Source organism: Empidonax traillii, unplaced genomic scaffold (assembly GCF_003031625.1).
Source record: "Empidonax traillii isolate 1590-97213 ecotype Southwest subspecies unplaced genomic scaffold, ASM303162v1 scaffold672:size601241, whole genome shotgun sequence".
Classification (NCBI taxonomy): Eukaryota; Metazoa; Chordata; class Aves; order Passeriformes; family Tyrannidae; genus Empidonax; species Empidonax traillii.
In genome coordinates this window covers 50,383-70,721 of record NW_020955865.1, presented here as the reverse complement: position 1 = coordinate 70,721, position 20,339 = coordinate 50,383, and the positions used below count along the sequence as shown (strand labels likewise).

Here is a 20,339-nt window from a genome sequence, read left to right as displayed (position 1 = left end):
GTCAGGATTATAAAAAGGCGTAATTCTGTGAAAATAATTATATCCCTGAACTGGGGATTAAAAAAAAAAAGTATCTAAAAAGAGATGATAAGTGATACTTGGTGTCCATTTTTGTTCATTCTTCTGCTATTTTGTTTCCCTCACACTGATTCTTTGAGTGGAGACATGAGCACTGCCACAACTGGGAGATATCTTTGTACTTAAAGCTCTCTGAATTGAAATTTTAATCACATAAATTCAAAATTTGCCGATGCGTAAATTTATATATATGTATAAAAGAATGTATATTTTGCCAGAACGTAACTATTCAAAACATTTAGGATTAGTAGAAATTAACATTCTTTGGAAAGCAATTTAGAAAAGTGATTCCAGTTTTACCATTTTAATACAGTAATGAGAATGAAGTTAGTGTATTTAGAAATGAGGCAGTACTGACTCCTTATCTCACCTAGAATCCATTACTTGTACCTACCATGTACATTTGCCTGTCAGATCTACTTTTTGATGCTGTGCTAATTAGCCAAGTAAGGAGTTCATATGAAGGATATTCGAGAACTGATTTTCTTTTGAAAAGGTAAGACTTTAGCTGTCTTTGTTTCAGCGTTAGAAGTCTCAGTGAACGCTTAATGTAGTGACAAAACAAATCTTGGGAAGCCTGTCCTCACACACTGAAAAGGCTAGTTTTCTGTAAAGCTACAAAATTTATCCAAATCCTAATAGCAGCTGCATGCTGATTGATTGGATGCTAGTGATATCATTCCAGCTTGATACAGTTGGCAGATAAGACCTTGTAAGTCATTGAATTTTTTTTAATATAGATTACATGTGGATAGCGACCTTATAAGTATAAAACATTACAGCTGCTATGCTAAATGACATTTTTATAAGTGCATGACATTTGTCAGAGCCAGCTCTCTCTTACCTGCAATGTGGCAGTTTATGGTATTTGAAACTGATCCTTTTACTGGGAGGAAATGGATGATTTCTAAGTGAAAGACAACTTTAGCTGATAGGTAGGACATCTAATTATGAGACTCATGTCTTTCCCAAACCTGCCATGGATTGTCTGTAATGTGACTCTGCATTAGTCCTCACTTCTCTGTTCCTTACCATAATTCACCTATTTGGAACGTGCAAGTGCTAACAACCAATAACCTTCCTGAAATACTTGTTGTATAGGTGAGAGAGGTGTGAGTTAGCACTAAATAGCATTTTGGTTAAATTCTGCCAACATTCTCCTGGTATTGTGGAGACAAAATGTATTGTCTCTGATTTATACCTCTCCGTCTGCTTCTGCAAGAAAAACACCAGTTCATACTGCTTTGCAGGGTTTGTGATAGAGTTGTATTTGTGCACAAACACTGACTTCAGGCAACACTCTTTACTAGATCCCTGTGTCAGCCATAGTCAGTACTTTGAAATGGACTTAGAAGTATAGATACACTGAGGAAAATTATTCTGTGCTTAGGAAGTTTCAGCTTGAAGGCATTTTTCTTTGTGCTTTTTTGCCTTCCTTTTTTCATGTCCTGTGCTGCAAGCATGAGATGAGAGTTCTGTTAATGATAGGTGCACCAGTGAAAAATGCATCACTCTGCACTGGTATCTGCATTGGCTGTGGGGATAACTGAAGTTAAACTGTGCTTAATCAGTATTCTCAAGGTGATGAGAATCATCTGACCAAAAGGTTCAGTCTGAATGCAACTTCTTTCCCATGGTGACTGTACTTGACTATAAAGATGTACTTTTATATCCTTATATTAAGTTCATGGGGCTTTTAACAGGGGAGGAGGTTTTGTGAAAAGATGGTTTTTCTTCAGAGTTCCTTCCATATAGTTTTGTTCTGAGGCATCCATTGTGTTGCATTAATGAGAGATTTTTTTTTGTTTTTTTTTTTAAACATTATGCTTAGCCACCACACCTTGATCATCTGGAAAGAAAAGCTGGATATTCTAACTGTAGATACTGCATTTTGTTTCCCTGCTATAACAATGGAGGTTTGAAAAGGAAAAGTAGTAAAAGTAAATATATATGCAGTGTATTTTCTTTTCCTTTCAGTTCATATTCGTGGGAAAGTGCTATGAGAATTACGAACAGGCTTTTAGGGGGGTATTTTTTTCAACTGGTCAGTGTGTGTGACCCCTGTGTTAACAGTGAGTCACATTTTAAGTCAAGGGTTCACTGGGGTTTTCTTCCTTTCCCACCATAATTAAGTGTGGCATGTGTTCCACGTGTACACTCAAGTAAAGTTGTGGAAAACCTGCCTTTTGATAAAGAAATCTTGATAGTATTGTAGTGGGATGCGTCAGCCGGTGGGATATTCACTGCCAAATACTAAATAACAGTGCAGATATTCAAAAAAGCTCCTAAGTGATACAGGGAAGTATTAAGTATGAGGAAAATGAGCCAGCTGGGCTCACATGAGATCTAAGAAATGGGTGGAGGTGAGAGAAGAGAACCTACCTGTTTTAGCAATAAATATAAAATCATGCTTTTATGTCCTTAAATGCGGCCATTCTAACATGTGTTAGGAAAGAATTAAAGCTTGGAAAAAATATTTTAATTAATTATAGAATGTAGTTCCCCCCTTTTGCTCTGGTTCTCTTTTCTCTTGCCCTTCTCGGCAGTTGTAAGTTTTTCTTCCAATTTATGCATCTCACTGAGTTTTTGTGACATAAAGAGTCAGACTCATTAACATCCACTTCCTATCAGTTTTGCTCTCCACTTCATGCTTTAGTTGTTGCTTGGAGGGCAGCATGTCAGTCCAAACCTATTTGTATATGCTAACAAGCATTTCTGCTAACGTTACTGAGACCATAATTAACATAACATTATACTTGATTAACATTATGCTAAATAAAGGCACCCCTTCACTGCATTTTCTGTTTTAAACCCAAAAAACTCTTTTAACAACCATATGATGTTATGGCATATGGTTAGCCGTAGTATTTTTTAGTGGACCTCACAAAATTATAACATTTTAACTGTGTTTTGGACCGCATGTGGGTACTATATAATGGTAAGTATAAAAGTGCTGTAGTGAAACCAAGTCTGAGTAAAATGTTTATTTGGCTTATAAAATGTAGCCTAAAGGAATATAAAGGAAAACATCAAGGCTCATAACTTTACCATTCATGTTGTGTTTTACTTCACAGTGGGAGTCTAAACTAGAAAAGGTAGTGAAAAGCCTTCTACTAGACAGTATTTTACATATCTAAATGCATGTTTGTTTTTCTTCTAGCTTTTTAGAAAGAATTGACAGTGTCAGCATGGATGACTACACACCCACAGATCAGGTTAGTATACCTAATGGGGTAGGGTCTGAACCAAGGCTCTCATTCGTCTGGATGCTCTGTGTAATTTATTTTAGTCCCAGCTGCAGCTGAAATAGGCCATACGGTAGAATATCAAAATATGGTCTAGCAGTTTAAGTAATGGATATTAAAGAAGAAGAGGCTTTCTAGTGGTGCAAGCTTCTCTTTTACTGTTGTTATATGTAGGTCGGTGATTCCTGTAATACATCTGTTATTTCTTCTTGCTTCCCATTCTGTGTCCTGCAAACAAATTGAATGGAAGAGGGAACAGAAAGCATAAATGTAAAAACCTACTGTTTTCTTCACAAGCCTTTGCTACACAGCAGTGCTTTATTTCAGTGGTGGAGATGATCTCGGGGGTAGACTTCCCATGTCCACCAGAAGGGTCCATCAGAGACAAAAGCTTGCAGTGGATCTAGTGTCCAAATTCAGGGGAAAGCACCAGTTGCAGCAGCAAACTTTGTGAACTTCTATGCGGGCATGCAGATTTCTTGTTTCCTGCCTGTGCCAATCTCCTGTGGGCAGTATAGTTTCTATATTTCAGCCTTTCTTGCAGGACAAGACATGTTTTTTCCCAGATGCCATGATACGTCTTGATAGAGTGCTCTAATGACAAACACATTCATGTTAAGGCTGAAGTGGTGCAGCCTTGAAGTAAAAAAGGGTTCCACTATGTTGCATGTCTTCGGCTGCTTTCCCTGAGCTCTGGCTGTGTGATTTCCTTGGGCAGGATGTCTCCTCGGCAAACGTTCCTTTATTTTTCAGTGCTGCTATCCCACTGTCATCTAGCAGTCTCAGCCAAGATTGGGGTCCACGTCATAAACTGCAAATACAGGTGGCAGAAGAGAATCCCTGCACTGGATAATTCACTCTAACCATGCAAGGTGTATAACATATGGATGCCCTTAAAAGAAATACAACTGCCAAATCTCACTGGGCAATCAGGGACTGAAATTCAGAGAAATGAAGCAACTTGACAGAGATCACCTGAGGAAGTATGTGGAGCAGAGCCTGTTCCTTCAGACCTGGTTTAGGTCTCTCACCACAAGCACGTCCAATTACTCTGACTGTATTCTGAAACAGAAATCAGTAAAAACTAGTATAAGGTGAAACTTGTATTGTCAACCCAATACAGAATCAATTATTAAAGCCCTCAAGACATTTTCAGACCAAAGTAGTAGCACTGGGATTTGCTCCATTTAGAACCTCATGGTTTTAGCATTGATATCACTCAGCTGGAGAGATAAGTCAGTGAAGCAAAGCCTGATTTTGGCTTTCATGATTTATGTTAGTGTTGGCCTGTTTGTTCCTGGGAGGCCTTTCTCTACCTGAAGCAGTCATTCATTATCTAGAAATTCTTTCAAATAATTTCCTTTGGGAAGAAATGCCCTGTGTCTCCAAAGATCAGAAGAAGCCATTGTTATTTGGCAGGCAGAAAACTTTTGCTCGAAAGGGGGGATTTTCTTTTGCTTTTGCTTTCACCCCATTATGCTGTATCAGTTGTCTTGCTGAATTAACTGGTAAAAATCACTAATTTCCTCTTTCCCCATGCTTTCTGTAACGTTTTTTGCACCATCCAAAATAACAACTGAGTCCAAGAACAAGTAGATGTCAGGAAGTGACAGAAAATGACAGTAACATATAAAATAACTAAAAGAATTAATTAAGTGGCCTTCAGCTGAGTCCGTGTGGCTGTCAAAGCAGCCAGGGTTTGCCAGCTACCAGAGTACTTCAAGCAATAGATGGTAGGGTAGGGGAAAAAGGCAAGCTGTGCTCCTACTCTGCACCACTGGCTGCCTCCTTCCATCCCCGCTTTCACAGCTGCTACATGGCAAGGAGAGCTAAGCTGGACCAAGCAGCCCTTCCCTTCCCCCAGGAAGGGGAGTGCTCTGCAGGCAGGCAGCCATGGCTGCTCAAGGGGGTTCATCCCCATCAGGCAGCTGGCAGCTTTTTCCAGCCTCCAGTTTTGTTTTGCACTGACTCCCCAAGTGGCAGTGCTGGACAGTCAAGGTTAAAAGTGCTGCTGGTGATGACGGTAGCACATGGAGAGCTAGTTGCCTGAGGTATGCATCATAAATTGGTTTTGCTGCTTCCTTTGAGAATCGAGGAAATTGCTATCTTTTAATTATTAAAAGAAAGTTAGTTAAGTTGTAAAGTATTGCTAGTTTGAAAAATAAGAAAGAAATGCCACATTTCTGTACAACCTAAATTCTGTTCCCTTGTGCTCTGTAATAGAGCTTTAATTACTCAGTCACAGCTATTATTTCGATAGGATTCCTGTCTCATTCAATACAAAAGGGGGCAGAGTTAAGGTTGCCTGGGCAACTGTAAATCTGGAGTTTTCTAACATTTGAATACTTGACTTTACAACATGATTAAAATTTTTCTTAGTTTTATGTAACTTCAGAATTCATTATCTGCATCTCATACTAAGTTGTATGACCATCAAGAACAGGTTTCAGTGGGCAGTAAGGAGAACATATATCGGGTCTCCTGCTTTCTGAGTGTGCACAAACCAAATGCCATGAATCATATTTGTGTTTATCCACTATGTCATTATGGAAAAATGCAGATTTACCAAAAAAGTCTGATTGAACCTTAATTAAATGAAACATTTAAGACCTTTCACGGAGAATAATATTCCAAGCTTTTAAAAACAAAATTAGGTTAGAAAAAAGCCTTACTAATCAGCTTCTATGTTCTCATTTCCAGGACCTGTTAAGATGCAGAGTGTTGACATCAGGAATTTTTGAAACAAGATTTCAAGTAGATAAAGTAAATTTCCAGTAAGTCTATTGATAGTAATTTATGAATATCATACTAATTTTTAACAACTTTGTTCAGATGTCTGTGGTCATGTGTTCTTGGTATAGTAGGCTTAGGGTGGGAATGGATGGGTTTTATTTGGTTGGTTTGGTTTTTTAGCTCTCTTTCCATAGGTCCTGGTGAAATTACCTCCTACTTTGCAAAAAGAGCTGATATTAGTTATGTGTATTAGCAATGCTTTATTCTGGGGTTGCGTGTGGCTACTTTTACAAACTGGTTCATTGGTATAGCATTGTAAACTCATATCTTTTGTGATAAGAGCTCACAGTGGGGAATTCTGCCTTCCTCCAGAGGGCTACAAGCTCTGTGTTTGCTGAATCTTTACACTGTGTCTCTGTAAAACATCCACACTCAGGTTGCCTTCATTCATCAGTTCTTCCCCAGAAAGGTAGCACTGATAGGGCAGAGCTGCCCCCATATCCTCCTCCTTACAGAGATGCTCTCTCCCCATTACCCTTCAAAATACCCTGAAACCTGTCCTTGTTTACAGTACATAGGTCCAGTCTTACATGCCCTACTCACTTCTGTGCCAACACTTGCCCTTGAAGAGAATATTTCTCATTTTATGGGTTCAGTAGTCTTTTCCTGGCAGAGCAGGGCAGGTGGAGCTGTGCAGCTGTCTCTAACATGCAACACAGCATCAGCAGATCTCTCTCCTTTTCAGACAATATTTTACTGCCTCTGTCCTTGGGGCTGTCAGATTTTTAGCTAAACCCTCATGCTGCATGCTTTGTGTGGTTTTTCTAGTGCACATAAATGATATAACATCCTATGGCTTTTTAACAGCATGTTTGATGTAGGTGGCCAGAGAGATGAGAGAAGAAAATGGATCCAATGCTTTAATGGTAAGTAAAAATATTTCATGTTTTCATTTTGGACTTACTCTCTGAGGTGTGAGCAGCTTATTATTGGTATTCACACATAGTATCTCATTAGTACAGCAGTCCAGTGTTACAGATATTTTCTTCTGGTATTTTTGGCAGATTGAGGAGTAATGGCAGTGTTACCCCAAGGAGTATTTGCTGGGATAACAGAGATGTTCTCTTCTCTCTCCTTTTTTTCTTTCTTTCTTTCTTTTGTGTGCTCTGCACAGATGTCACAGCTATCATCTTCGTTGTGGCTTGCAGCAGCTACAACATGGTAATAAGGGAAGACAATAACACAAATAGACTACGGGAATCCCTGGACCTTTTCAAAAGTATCTGGAATAACAGGTAAAACAAACTTCATTTCCCACCCACCCTCCCCAATTTAACTACAGTTCAAAACTCCTTGCAAAACAGGACTCCCCTTACTGTATGCTCAGATTGTTTTACTGAGAAAATATCCCGGTTGGGCCAGGTCACAGTGTGCCCCCATGGTGCACACCCTTCCCTGGCAGGGGCCGTGGTACAGCAATGGTGCACGTGACGTTTTGCCACTCCTGCCAAAATGATGCAGTGTGTGGGGACAGCTTGGAAGGGGCAAGCCCTCCAGGCTGGCTGCTTATGAGGGAATCAGGGGAGACCCCTCCCTGGCATCACTGTGCTGCTTGGCTGAGACTGAGAGATCCTCGGAATAACATTTGATCTCCTCCTCAAACGCAGCGGTGGGAGCCGTTGGTGTTGCATTCGATTCCCTCCCCGGCTGCTGCTGCGCTCGATCCCCGCGTGGGCAGCCGCTCTCGTAAGGCTCGTCTCTGAGAGCGCATGGTATTTCTGCCTTGTGGGATGATATTTCAGGTCTAATCTAACTGTAACTGCCATTAAGTTGCCATTCTGTCACAGTGCATGTAAATCATAGATACCTAACCAAATAGCAATCCAGATAATTCCCTAATAGGGAATAAGTAAAAACAGTACACAGAATAAGGTGAGGAAGTTTTCAGCACATACCTGTGAGGATGCTCTGCACTGAGAAGTGATTGAAGATGGAATGAGAAAGAATGTTAACTGCAAGTCCCAAAGGCACGTCAATACAGTGATGGATTAATTGGGGAAGAAAAGAGAGATTATATTATTTTCATTCATCAGGTGTCATACAGGCCACCATAAAAGATGGAACATCTATGGGGATGAACAATAGTTTGGACAGAGAAGTCTAAGGGAAGGCAGCTTTCCAGCCTTTTTTTTTTTTTCTTGCTTCATCAAAACCAAACAAAAGCAGACGGTTATGTTTGTTTGTGGACTGTAGTGCTTTTAGAAAATGTCATCATTTTCCCAACTCTAGATCCGAAGGATGATTTAGAAAAAAATTTGAAAAACTGCTCCCTTCAGCAATGTCCACTGCAGTTTTTATAAATGTATTTATTGATCCTAGAAATGTAGCACCAGCACAGATGCAACTGGATCGAAACAATCATTTAGGTCATCTTTTTTTGTTGTTGAAGCATGTTCCACACTGCTTCACTCTCTGTCCACACAGGGATAGCCAGTACATTTTCTATTGACATGGTATGTTTTCCTTGATTAACATGTCAGAGATAACACAAACATTTGGTTTGTTCTTGACAGGTGGTTACGGACCATTTCTATCATTTTGTTCTTGAATAAACAGGACATGCTGGCTGAAAAAGTCTTGGCAGGGAAATCAAAAATTGAAGATTACTTTCCTGAATACGCGCATTATACTGTACCTGAGGATGGTAAGGTTTCTCCTCATGCTGGGATTGGACCTGCTGGCATGGCCCAGCCCACAGTTCCTCTCTCTGTCTCTGTCTGTCTCTCTCACACACACAAATTCACCAGCACACACTGTCTCTTAACGTGAACTGTTCATCAGGCAAGGAGCGTGCCAGCAGAGTAGCTCAGACATACCCCAGCATGGGCAGGGTCTGAAGGGGTTCTGGCTGCTGTGGGAGGAATTTGGGGGGCTGTTTCCAGAGCACCTGCCTCTCCCTCTTTGGGAGCAACCACCAGTCCCAGGAAGGCAAAGCTGCCTTGCATGTCTCTCCCCCAGCCAGATGCTTCTGGCTGGGCCTCCCCCAGTGCTGAACTTTGTTAGGGATTCATTAGACTTATTTTGCAGACATTCTTCATCCTCCAACACTGTAAATTTCAGTCTTTGAAATACTGACAGGAAGCCCAGCAGATTGGCAAGGGAACTTTAATGGAGGAAAACCACATCAATAAATAGTAAGAAAGCTGTGACAATGGAGCAATCAATGTGGGTTCGTTTCTTATCATTTCTAGAAGTACAGTGATTCCTGCACTGCAATAATATATTGCATAAGTAAACTCTGGTATTATGCCAGTTTTGTACCAGCCCAGAGGGCTTCTCAAACGTCTTGGATCTGTGTCTAGCAAAAGTGGTCAAATTTGCACTTTCTTACCACTAGCATCTGCCTTACCTGAGTGATGACCTTGGTGTAATGATTGCAGCCACCTGTCACAAAAGGCTTTTGTTCTACACCAACCACCAGCAACAGCCTGGGTTATAGAAGTGAAGATGCTAATAAGCTATTTTCAGCTTTCATTCAGGTCTGGAACTTCAGGAGTGTGATTCTGAATTTCAGGTGCAGAGGATAAATAAACTGTGCTAAATCTGAGTTAACCTGGCACCAGTTTTGCAATGCTAAGGGCTTTTGGAAGTAATCTATCTCCATCATCCAAATTTCCCTCTCTCAAACACACATCACATAAACAGAGTTTGAGTGAATTTTCAGCACTTTTTTATACTAAGCCAGTTGTCAGAATAAAGTAGCTTTTGGTGTTTCTGAGAGGGATTTCACAGTGGATATCTAGAGTGATCCAGAATATTCACATATGAAGTAGCTGTCTATTTTTAGCCCATAGTTGTTCATGTATTCTTTAATTTCAGCTGTCATGGGCATGCAGCACAGAATTCCAAGATGCTGTTGATTGTGCTGCTGCTCTTATTTTTACCTGTAGTGCTGTAAATAAAAGACGTTTCTGTGTTCTGATAAATTCTGGCCTTTTCCATATTATGTTTATAAGCATCTGATTTGGTGTCTTAGTTGAGGAGAGGTCAGACTGACAGGAAATGAATAGGTTACTTCTTCAGCATATTGTTTTTTACACCTACAGTAAATATAGTTGTTGCATGACCCGGATAGTGATGACTTCCTCTGCCAACAAACAATACTGACCAACAAGTCCCCTGCTCAACAAGAATTTAGTCTAAGTCCAGTTGATGGGCAGTGTATCTAAAGTATTCTGCTGACTAGGGGCCTAGAAATAAGATACATATATATCAAAAGATCTTTTGATGCTGTCATTTTTTCAAATGTAATCTTAGACCAACCATTTTTAAACCCAAAATCCTGCCTGCAGAAGCTTTTTTTCAGGAGAGACTGTTCTGCTGCAGAAACTGAACAGCTCAGCTGCTTTTTTTGATTAAAGCTAAACCCTAACTCCCACTTGTTTTATATCTATATGAACAAACTTGTGGATGTGAGTAAGCCTTTTTGTGATATGACCAATGACATTGTTGCAACAATTTCAGCAATTTTCAGGTTCCTAAAATATGTTGTATGCATAGTCAGGCTTTACTGTACCCTTCCATTTTAGAATTACCTACTGAGAATCTTCTGTAGGTAATTAACATTTCAATTTCTGTACTGAAGACCTACTTCCTCCTTATTAACCCCTTTGTTACAAAAAGTAGATGAATGATTGCTTTTCATGTTTCTAATATCATTTGTTTTTAATTGAACAGCAACACCAGATGCAGGAGAAGACCCCAAAGTCACAAGAGCCAAGTTCTTCATCCGGGATGAGTTTTTAGTGAGTAATTTTCATCTTATGTGTGATTCTATCATAGGAAATACTGACAGATGGCATAGTTTATTTAGGGAAAACTGATGGGGTTTTTCAGAAAGCTAGAAGGAGAGGACAACGTCTGGCAATTTCCTAATTCTTTTCAGCTGCCCATCTTGCAGAACCTTCCTCAGTGCTTGCACATTTTTATGCCCATTTTATATAAAGGCACCTGCCATGCAAAGTGTCACACCACAAGTAAGTGCTAGTGCTCAGAATGGTCATCTGCAGTACATGTGTAAACAAATAGGCTTTTTTATTTTTATCCTGCATTCCTCCAAGGACTTTGGCAGTGGTCATCTAGCAAGACAGATTGAAAAAAAAAAATACACAGATTTTATGATTTTATTCTTAATTAAGATTTCTGATGTGTACCAGTTATGAGGTTTGCCTCACCCTATGACTGGTGTCATGGCCATACTTGAAGAATCATAAGAAAGTTTCCTTGTCTAGTCACATTTATTCCTGCAATTAAGGTTTCTTCTGAAGCTGGAGCTGAAGAGGTGTTGTCTACATTTTGAAGATTAAAGCAGTTATCAGGCACACAATCACAGCCCAGCTCTGCTATCAGAAATGGAGGATTTAATCCATCATCACTTCTGGCCTCAACTCATACTGAGTTGTTCCCATAGTGCAGAGCAGTAACAGAGACCAGAACCAAAGCTCATCCGTCATGCCCTACTGGAAGAAACTATATGAGTGTGTTTGAGACAACAAATTGATTCATTAAAATTAAGCATTTTAAAGTCATTACGTATTTACCAGTATTGTTAGGATTTACAGCTGTTGACGCACCAAGAAAGAAAGAAGCAATTAACTGTGTTCACACTTTGGGGATTTCCATTCACTACATTAGGCTCATGGATTCTGAGGAAAAATGTCAAATTGCACTGTGTTAACGTAGGAGTTACCAAAAAACCCTCACTTCAGGCCAGATCTCTCTTGTGGTAATGCTGAAATACTGTGAAACAGGTGACGGAATCCAATTTGGAAGGGGGATGGCTCTAAGAGTTACGAATAATGGGGAAACTGAGGTGAAACTCCCCACCTTTGTCTATTTTCATTATTTAAAAAAAAACACATCAAGGGCAAGATCCTTACCTGCCATGACTCACTGGTATTACAGAAGGAGGCCGCCTATGAAGTGGGGAGGGGAGGGGAGGGGACCTAGGCATTGCAATCACATAATAAAACACCACGGGTGCTGGGGGCGGGGGAAGCATTTGGGCTGGGGCCTCCACCTGCCAGGCAGTCCCTGGGGCTCAGGCATGGGGCCAAAACAGCTTCTCCCCCATTTGTCTGTACCTGCCATGGGCTTGGCAGAGAGCATCTCCTCCATAACGTGTGTCTTTCCCCTGGGTTTGGGCTGGTTTCTCAGCATGACAGAGCAGAGGGATGTAGTCATCCGAACAGTTGCTTTATACTCTTGGACTGTTTGAACTGGAAGTCGTGCTCTCAACCCCTCCCACAGAGCAGGCTGTGTGTGCCCCGAGTAGTGGGGGAGAGTGAGGGAGGAGAAGGCCAAGCAGAAATGGGGACTTCCAGTTCCATGAGGTCAGGCAAGAAAGACCAAGGTTTCAGAGGGAGTTACAAAAGCGGCAGAGGAAATAACCTCAAGGTGCAGACTGGGGAAGGGTCTGATGATTCAAAGAAATCTGGGTTTATTATGCTTTATTGTGATTCTTGTCATGGTAGCAGGTCTGCATAAGCCATGGATACGTGTGAAAAGCACCACCATGGTGCTGCACCCCTTAAAACTCTGCCCAGCTGTAGGCAGTGATACTGGCAAATTTAAAGCATGTAACTATTGCTACAGGGTAGTGTATGATTATTAGAAATGAAAAATACGCTAGCTCCTGATTTCAGGGTTGGTGTTGGGGCCCATGGCTCCTGGGGGCTTGGAGGGCAAAGATGGGCACCGTCGGATTTCAGTCAGGAGAGCAGCTTGTGAGGGCTGGCAGGACACATGGCCAGCTCAGGGCTCGTGCACTTCAGGACTGGGCTGGTGAGCATGTCTCCAAGTCCTGGAAATGTATCTTGTAGGAAATTCTCCATCCTTTAGCTCAGGCACATTGTTTCTCCTCCCAGACTTTTCATGAAGGCAACATGCTTGTGCACTCCTTGTTGAGGCTACTCCTCAGCCCCATTTCAGTGTTTTGTACACAGGGCTCTCCAGCTGCTGATGTTTTATTTGAATACATCCCCAGTTTGTAGGCAACCCCTGTTAAAACAGTGACATGGCCACTCTAGTTCATGCTTGTTTTTCAAAAATTTGAATCTGGGAGGTGAAGGAGCTGCTGTTCAGACACACAGACCAGGCTTCGTCAAAACATACATATGGCTCCTTGCTGGAAAAGGCCATCCCGACCCCTGCAGTGTAGGGATGCTTTTATTAAATACTCCCCCTTGGAAGGGGGAGTATTTATTTCATTGCTGTCTCCCAAGGTGTTTTTTTTTTACCCTCTGAACTGGTGCTAAGTAACCCACTACTATTCAAAATGAGTTCTGAGTAGGGGTTAAAATATTGCATTTGTCTTAAAACGAGAGAACTACAGAGCTGTCAGGTGACAAAAATAGACAAACCCCTAATATTTTGAAAACATGTCTTTTGGCATGCTGTTTATGTAACCAGGTGCCACCAGAACATCGTGGGCATTTTATTGCCATAGACATTAGTGAAATCGGTGCGTGATAAACACAAGCAAATACTTATTAGTATTTTTCATGAGAGTAAGCCTTGAACTAGGTATTGAATAGTAAAAAGGAAATAATTTATAGGAAATGTATGGAATATGCCTGTGTAGTCAGTGTTGAATGTATAATATAACCTAAGTTACCTGCAAAAATCTGCAATTTTTTGTTGACCTAATTATGTAAATCATGACTTCTAAATGTCTATAGTATTGCATATCTATAGCTGCATGTATTTAAAAGGTCAATCCTACATGTAAAATAAATCACTGTGTTAAAAATATATAACGTAGCCAGCCTAAGATAAAACATTGTCTTTTGTTGTTTAGCCAGTGTAATTTTGTAGTAGAATTTAGAAAATATTTATAAAAATTACTATCCTAAGAATTGTCATTCTGCTTACAAAACATTCCATCTGTATTCTGCAAGATAATGATCTAGAATGGATTTATATTTATCAGTCCTATAGTTATACAGAACAAAACTAAGATTTTTTTTTCTTTAGTATTTTTTAAGATCCTGGGGAATTTTAATGAGATAACCATGGGGGAAGTGATGCTGGAGGATAAGTTAGAACCTAAAAAGTTGTGCAGTAGCCTTGAGAAAATGTAATTCTGCATGGTCTGATGCTTACTGGATTTGTGCATGCTTTATTACTCTGTGGGAACCCAACCACTCTGGTAATAATTCCACCAGGTTCTGGACTCCATGGTGGATTAATAGGTGCTCTAAGTGAAGGTAACTTCAGAGGCCTTCAGCTTCAAGAAGCAGAAGCTGTAGGATGCTGTTCTCTGCCACCGCTGGCATAACAACTTTTCAGTTTAGTGTTGCTGATTTAAAACAAGAGTTCAAAAATTTGCCACATGATGGCACCAGGAAAGAAGAGAAAATAATTCCTGGGACAGCTGCACGGCAGACTGCACAGCTGTCAGCTGCACAGATGTAGCTGCACAGTGATGTGCAAATGGTAATAACTTGTGCAACTGATGATGGCATCAGTGGCTCCCACAGAGTACAAGTACACTGACCCTGTAAGTACGTAAATCCATAACTTCTTTTTAATCTTCATTTCAAATTTGTCATTCATATTGGACCAGATCACAGTCTTTGCTTCTTTTTATTTACCTTCTTTAGTGATCTATACACAGAATTTCCCAGGGTCCTTGGTTCTCCATAAGTCTATAGACTGCTGAGATGTGAAACTTCTCATGGCACGGCACCTGACTCTTGTTTTTTTGCCTCACTTTTTCCACAGAGGATAAGTACAGCAAGCGGAGATGGCCGGCATTATTGCTACCCACACTTTACATGTGCAGTGGACACAGAAAATATCCGCAGAGTGTTCAACGACTGTCGAGACATCATTCAAAGGATGCATCTCCGCCAGTACGAACTCTTGTGAGGGGGATCACCGTGGAACCTGTGGTTTTAAATTCTTTGCTCCTTACTCTTTCTCTTGATACTACCCCACACAGGGTGGAAGAATATACTATAGAAATGTCAGTCTCTTCACTTTGTTTACTTTAATTATTTAACCTTAAAGCTGATTTGAAGCAAGTTTGGGTTATTTTTCCTTCATGCTTTTTGGGACTATTTTTGTGCTTTATTTTGACATGCCACTTCTTCGTCATTCCACTAAGCCCCTCGGCTACCTCTGTTCCCTTAGGTTTTGTTTTTTTTAAACTGAACGTGACCTGCTAAATTTTTTCCAGCAGGTTAACCTCAGTTCAAACTGGTATGTCAGCTGGATGACACTAAAGTCATACCTATCCCTCTGTGTGGGTTTCCTTTTGAACATGACATTGAAGAGTACTTGATGGGTGAAAAAAAAAGATTAATGCACTTTGTATCAGGTTATTAAATACTGTTGAGGAAGTAGACACACAATGTAGCAGCACCACAATATTTATTACTCTGTCACAGTTTTTAGCATTTCTGAGTTGCAGGTCAACTGATAAAGTGACCTCCTCTTTTAAGCCGTTACTGGCACAGGAAGTAGAGTAGATAATGAGAGGAACAGTGAAGACAAAGCAATTTTTCTGGGGTTTTGGAGCTAAGTGTCTCTGCACACCTCAGGCATTTGAATTACAGCTACTTTTCAGCCTGTTGCATCTAGGCAGAAAATTTACCACCCTCACTTATGTTATTTGTGCTGTCCACAAATGATCCTTTTAGTTCCGATCATTCCTGGACAACAGTCCTCTCCCTATATATATTTTTTTGTTTTATTGCTGGTTTATTATATTGTACAGACTGTAAAATGTAATATTATTTTGTACAACTTTATTGAAGAAAAATACTTGTAGAAGATCTTTGTGCCTTGATTATGGCTGTACCTGTAAAATGAGCTAAGATGTAAGTATGTTTTTGATTGCGCTGTACAGCTTGATGTCAACCTTACCTGCAGCAGTGACTGGAGGTAAGAACTTTATCTGTAGAGTTTAGGGTTTTTTTTCTGGTTTATATAAAAATGCTCTTTAGTATAAAAATTATAAATTATGCAAATTAACCACTTACCTTTCCAAGTAAGGTATTACAGTCACCGGATGTTGCAGCAAACATGCCTTTCTCTTTTGAAGTCTCAGCTTTAAAACATTGGAATTCATTCAAGTGTCCAAATTGCAACCTGGTGTTGTTTTAATGGGAACCAAGGATTTAGTTTTCTTTTTCTTTTTTTTTTTTTTTTTTTTTTTTTTTTTTTTTTTTTTTTTTTTTTTTTTTTTTTTTTTTTTTTTTTTTTTTTTTTTTTTTTTTTTTTGTCCTTTATATTTAGAAAATATGTTTGGTAATTCTTTGGTCATTCATAGAACTTCACAATTGCACAGACCGATTGTGAATGTGTAAAGCACCATTATATAGAGCTCTTCAATCTTTGTACCAACAGCGGCTTTCATTGTGCAAGTAAATAGCAAGAAAGAAGATATGAAAAAAAAAAAAGGTGTATAAACCCTTGTGTCTGGCCTAAGAGAATTACAAGATGACATTTTTATTTCTCTTTTAATAAAGAGACACATTAGAAAATTGTTTTATTTTAAATATTGTAGAATCAAAATGTGTGAATATTTCTCAAACTTGAATAATTTATGCAAATGACATTCTCAAAACAAGTTGTGGTACAGTACAATATATAAAAAGCAAGAATTGCTGTAGCAATAAGGCATGTCCTTTTTAGTAACTATAACACTGCTTTATATTTTATACATAGGTGTTTTATGTCTGTGACTATATACTTTTCCTGTGTCCAAGATAACCTGTACAAATGTCTAAAATTACAGTTGCAATAACAGAAACCTAGAGAAGTGTTAGACTACATTACTTTTTAGAGTGTTTTACCACACTTTGGACCATTCCCCCCCCACTCCATTTTAAATTTAGGGAGAGATTAAGAGCTAACACAGTCCCCACACTGGCATAAAAATTAGTAGGTTTTATTAACTTTTTACTGTAAGTATCATTATTAGTTATAAACCCCAATCAGACCTCTTTTTAAATTCAGACTACAGATCAGTTGAGAACTTGTTTCTAGTTGAATATAAAATAGTCCCATTTTAGATATTATAATATGACCATTTCCTCTTCCCAGAAATGTGTTATGTTCAATTTAGTTATATTTCCCAAAAAGTGAAAGGCTGGGCGGAAAAAGCTAATAGTAAACGAAATTCCCAAAATTCTCTCACTTCTTTCCCATGCCAAAGAAAGTAATAGAGCGGATAACGAAAGATAGTCTTTTTTTAAAACTATCCCCAGCCCTGGAGTTCAGGTTAGAGCTCCCAGCCTCTGCAGGAACATCAGCAGGAAAACTGGTTCTGGTGTGAAATACTCCCTCTTGTTTTTTTCCAGGGCAGGTGGGGACCAGCAGTAGGTTTGTCCACCTTCCTTCACACAGTGAAGACACTGAGCTCAGATTTTATCTTCTCCATGCTGCCCCCCCGGGCTGGGGCCTGTGGCACAGCTGGTGGCCTCGGCCTCTCGTGCAGTTCAAAATGTGACATTACAACAAAGTCAACAGGACTTGGTGCCCTGCAGGAATCTGAAACAACGCACACTCCTATCCCTATCTGTCCGTAGACTGAGGGCCGAGGCATAGGATAATGTTACTGCAGCTGTATTTGACCTCCCTTCTCGCTGGAGATCGGCAACTGGAGGGCCCCTCACCACACAGATCTCTGGGATGCAATAGGGCCCTCTTTTTTAAGCTCATCATAGCACATCTCTTTGAAAATAGCAGCTTGAGGTGTCACCCTAATTTCTTTTAAGCAGGTTTTAAGTGTGTATCAGCAAACTGGATCCACGAGCTTCTTCCCTTTGTTGTCTGGTAGACGATAACTGCAAATTACAATCAGCTAACAATTTACTGTGTCAGGAACCAGAAGATCTCTTGTCCCAAACCACAGTCCCCTTACATATGACACCCTAAAAAGGTTATGGAAATCCACATCTCTCAGTGCTGATGCGTCTAGTTTCTGCCTGACCCTAGAACTCAAGCGTGACATTAGAAGGGCCATGCAGCAATAAAACAGAGAAACGTTTCCAGTTTGCAGGATTCAGCCTCCACCAGGGTAAGACACTAGTGCAGACAAGTGATGAGGCTATAGGATTTACATAATGTACAGTTACACTTTTAATATACATATTTGATACAAAAATTATAGCAGGAAAAGGACTCATTTGATTGTCGAATACAGTATTTTTGTACAGCATGAAACGTTCATTTCAGTTAATTATTTATCCTGTAGTAGTCATATCAGCTGTATAGGACTTCTATGGTATGTGTAAATGCAACCTGCCTTCAGACTAGCAATCAAATTAGGTCATTTGCTGGCATGAATATAGTCTGATGTTTGACTGTTCTCAGCTTTGGTATTTCAGTGACTGAATGCAGATGTCTGGCTCTTCATACTGCTTTATGCTTACTGATTAAACGCTGAGCAAAATAAAACGGTGGAGTGAGAAGCTGAACATGAGCTAGTATCAGGATCACAAACAGAGCACCTGCTGCACAGTATATAGTAAAGACTCTGCTCTCATATGGAAGGAAGCATTTTTGGAGGGAGAAGTCAGTTGGTGTTATGCTGCCCTGGAAAAGAAACGAAGACTGTCACTTTGCTGTGTTACAGTGGGTTCTGAATCAGGAGTAAAACACCACGGCTGTCACACCTCCAATTTCTAAATCCTATGTTGGGTGGCAAGGGTTGGGGCCAGTTTCCTAGTACCGGTGCCTTCTCCAGGGGGCTGAAGAGTCCGTACCTTGCGGTGCTGGTCACTAACTGGAATATTCACCAGGCCAACACTAGCCCAGAATCCAATCTTCCCATCTAGCGTAAATAGAGAGCTGGGCTCCTCATCTGATTTGCCTTCAAGAGAAGCCTAACTTTAGCTGCTGTAAATCCACCTGGAAGGAGCCTTTCCAAGCTAAAGTTAGGTTTTGTGAATGTGCCCCTTCCTCCTCCCGAACCCTTCTCCTACCCAGTACATGCAGCAAAAAAAACCCACGTTGGCTAATCCAAATTATGAACATGAACTTCAGCAACAAAGGACTTCATTGTGTTTTGGCTTGACTTTGCAGTTCAAATTAAAGTTTACAATGGACCGAGGCTGAGGAGTTAAAACAGTAGTGAAGATGATGCAGCTTTAATTAGCCAACCTCTCGTTTTGCAGTGAAGATGCACTGTCTGGCATGTGCAGAGAATGTGTGTAGTTTGAAGGCAGCTACTCTCAGGAATACGGAATAAACAGAACTACTTTCAACAACAAATATTAACAGTTGCATAAAATGAATTTAGAAGTTTGGTGTTATCTGTGTATTAAGCAGCCTAAACTCAACACTGGTAAAAAAATACATAAAGGATTCCCCCTCCCCACCCCTGAAGTCACAGACTACTCTGTAAACAGATTGTAGGTTTTGCTTCTTACTCCAAGTTTTTAGGAGTTCTGTTTTGTTTTTGAAATGGGGAACTAATTGATTTACCTCCAAGGATATACTGAGCACTGGAACCGCCTGCACAAGTATAACCAACACACTGTATAAAATGTGAATTGACAATGAGGAGGCAGATTGTGGGCACGTCACAAACGCTGTCACTGCGTGAAGCGGTTAATGCACAAGTCTGAAAACCATCATCACCCTGCAAAAGAGTCTGAGGTGGATACAGTCTTGTTTTCACAGTTGGTAAATCAACCAAGTCAAACTAGTCTTTCTACTGTTCAGTGCACAATACTGATTTTTACAAGTCAGTAGTTTACAATGCACCCTCTTTATAAGAAAATGTTAGATGCTTGTACCCAGATACTAATTAGGTCTTCAACAGCATTGCTTTGTACCACACAGAACATGTGGCTCCCACAGATGTACTTTATAAAGTGGATGCAGTGTACTGAGTGGGTTGGGTGGGTAGGCAATTTTTTTTTAATTATTTTTTCGTTTTTACAGGTAGAATCAGTTTTAAACTATAGCTGACTGCCATGTTGATTTATTTATGAAAGTTATCTGACAAAAATAAAAAAAAAAATTAAAACTTACCATGATGAAACTAGGATTGTTTCTATTCCTCCAGCTGAATGACGGGACGCTGATTTCTGGAATTTTCCCTGCATGCAGTACTTCACAAGCACTATGTGTGTGCCCACTGAGAATCAAACGGGGATGAAACCACCATATCAGCTAGAACACAAAATGATAAAGCACAAAACTTAAATCACAGCTAAAAAAAAATTTAACTTACAAACCCCTTTTCTTTCTTCAAACAGAGTGAAT

At 40.0% G+C, this 20,339-nt stretch overlaps 2 protein-coding genes across 12 annotated transcripts in view; one reads left to right on the top strand and one right to left on the bottom strand.

Annotated features, from left to right (window-relative positions):
• GNAL (G protein subunit alpha L) overlaps positions 1–15,132 on the top strand; it is a 183,841-nt gene extending 168,709 nt beyond the window's left edge. For all 4 annotated transcript variants that reach the window (XM_027899493.1, XM_027899495.1, XM_027899494.1 and 1 more), the window contains 7 exons: positions 3,239–3,293; positions 6,024–6,097; positions 6,924–6,982; positions 7,231–7,351; positions 8,630–8,760; positions 10,794–10,861; positions 14,841–15,132. In XM_027899493.1, coding sequence (XP_027755294.1) covers positions 3,239–3,293; positions 6,024–6,097; positions 6,924–6,982; positions 7,231–7,351; positions 8,630–8,760; positions 10,794–10,861; positions 14,841–14,987 — 655 coding nt within the window. In that variant the 3' untranslated portion in view covers positions 14,988–15,132. The remainder of the gene's footprint in view (positions 1–3,238; positions 3,294–6,023; positions 6,098–6,923; positions 6,983–7,230; positions 7,352–8,629; positions 8,761–10,793; positions 10,862–14,840) is intronic.
• A 1,462-nt stretch (positions 15,133–16,594) lies between these two features.
• MPPE1 (metallophosphoesterase 1) overlaps positions 16,595–20,339 on the bottom strand; it is a 32,694-nt gene continuing 28,949 nt past the window's right edge. For all 8 annotated transcript variants that reach the window (XM_027899503.1, XM_027899499.1, XM_027899502.1 and 5 more), the window contains 2 exons: positions 20,106–20,246; positions 16,595–18,662 (listed from right to left, as the gene is read on the bottom strand). In XM_027899503.1, the coding sequence (XP_027755304.1) occupies positions 18,480–18,662; positions 20,106–20,246 (324 nt within the window). In that variant the 3' untranslated portion in view covers positions 16,595–18,479. The remainder of the gene's footprint in view (positions 18,663–20,105; positions 20,247–20,339) is intronic.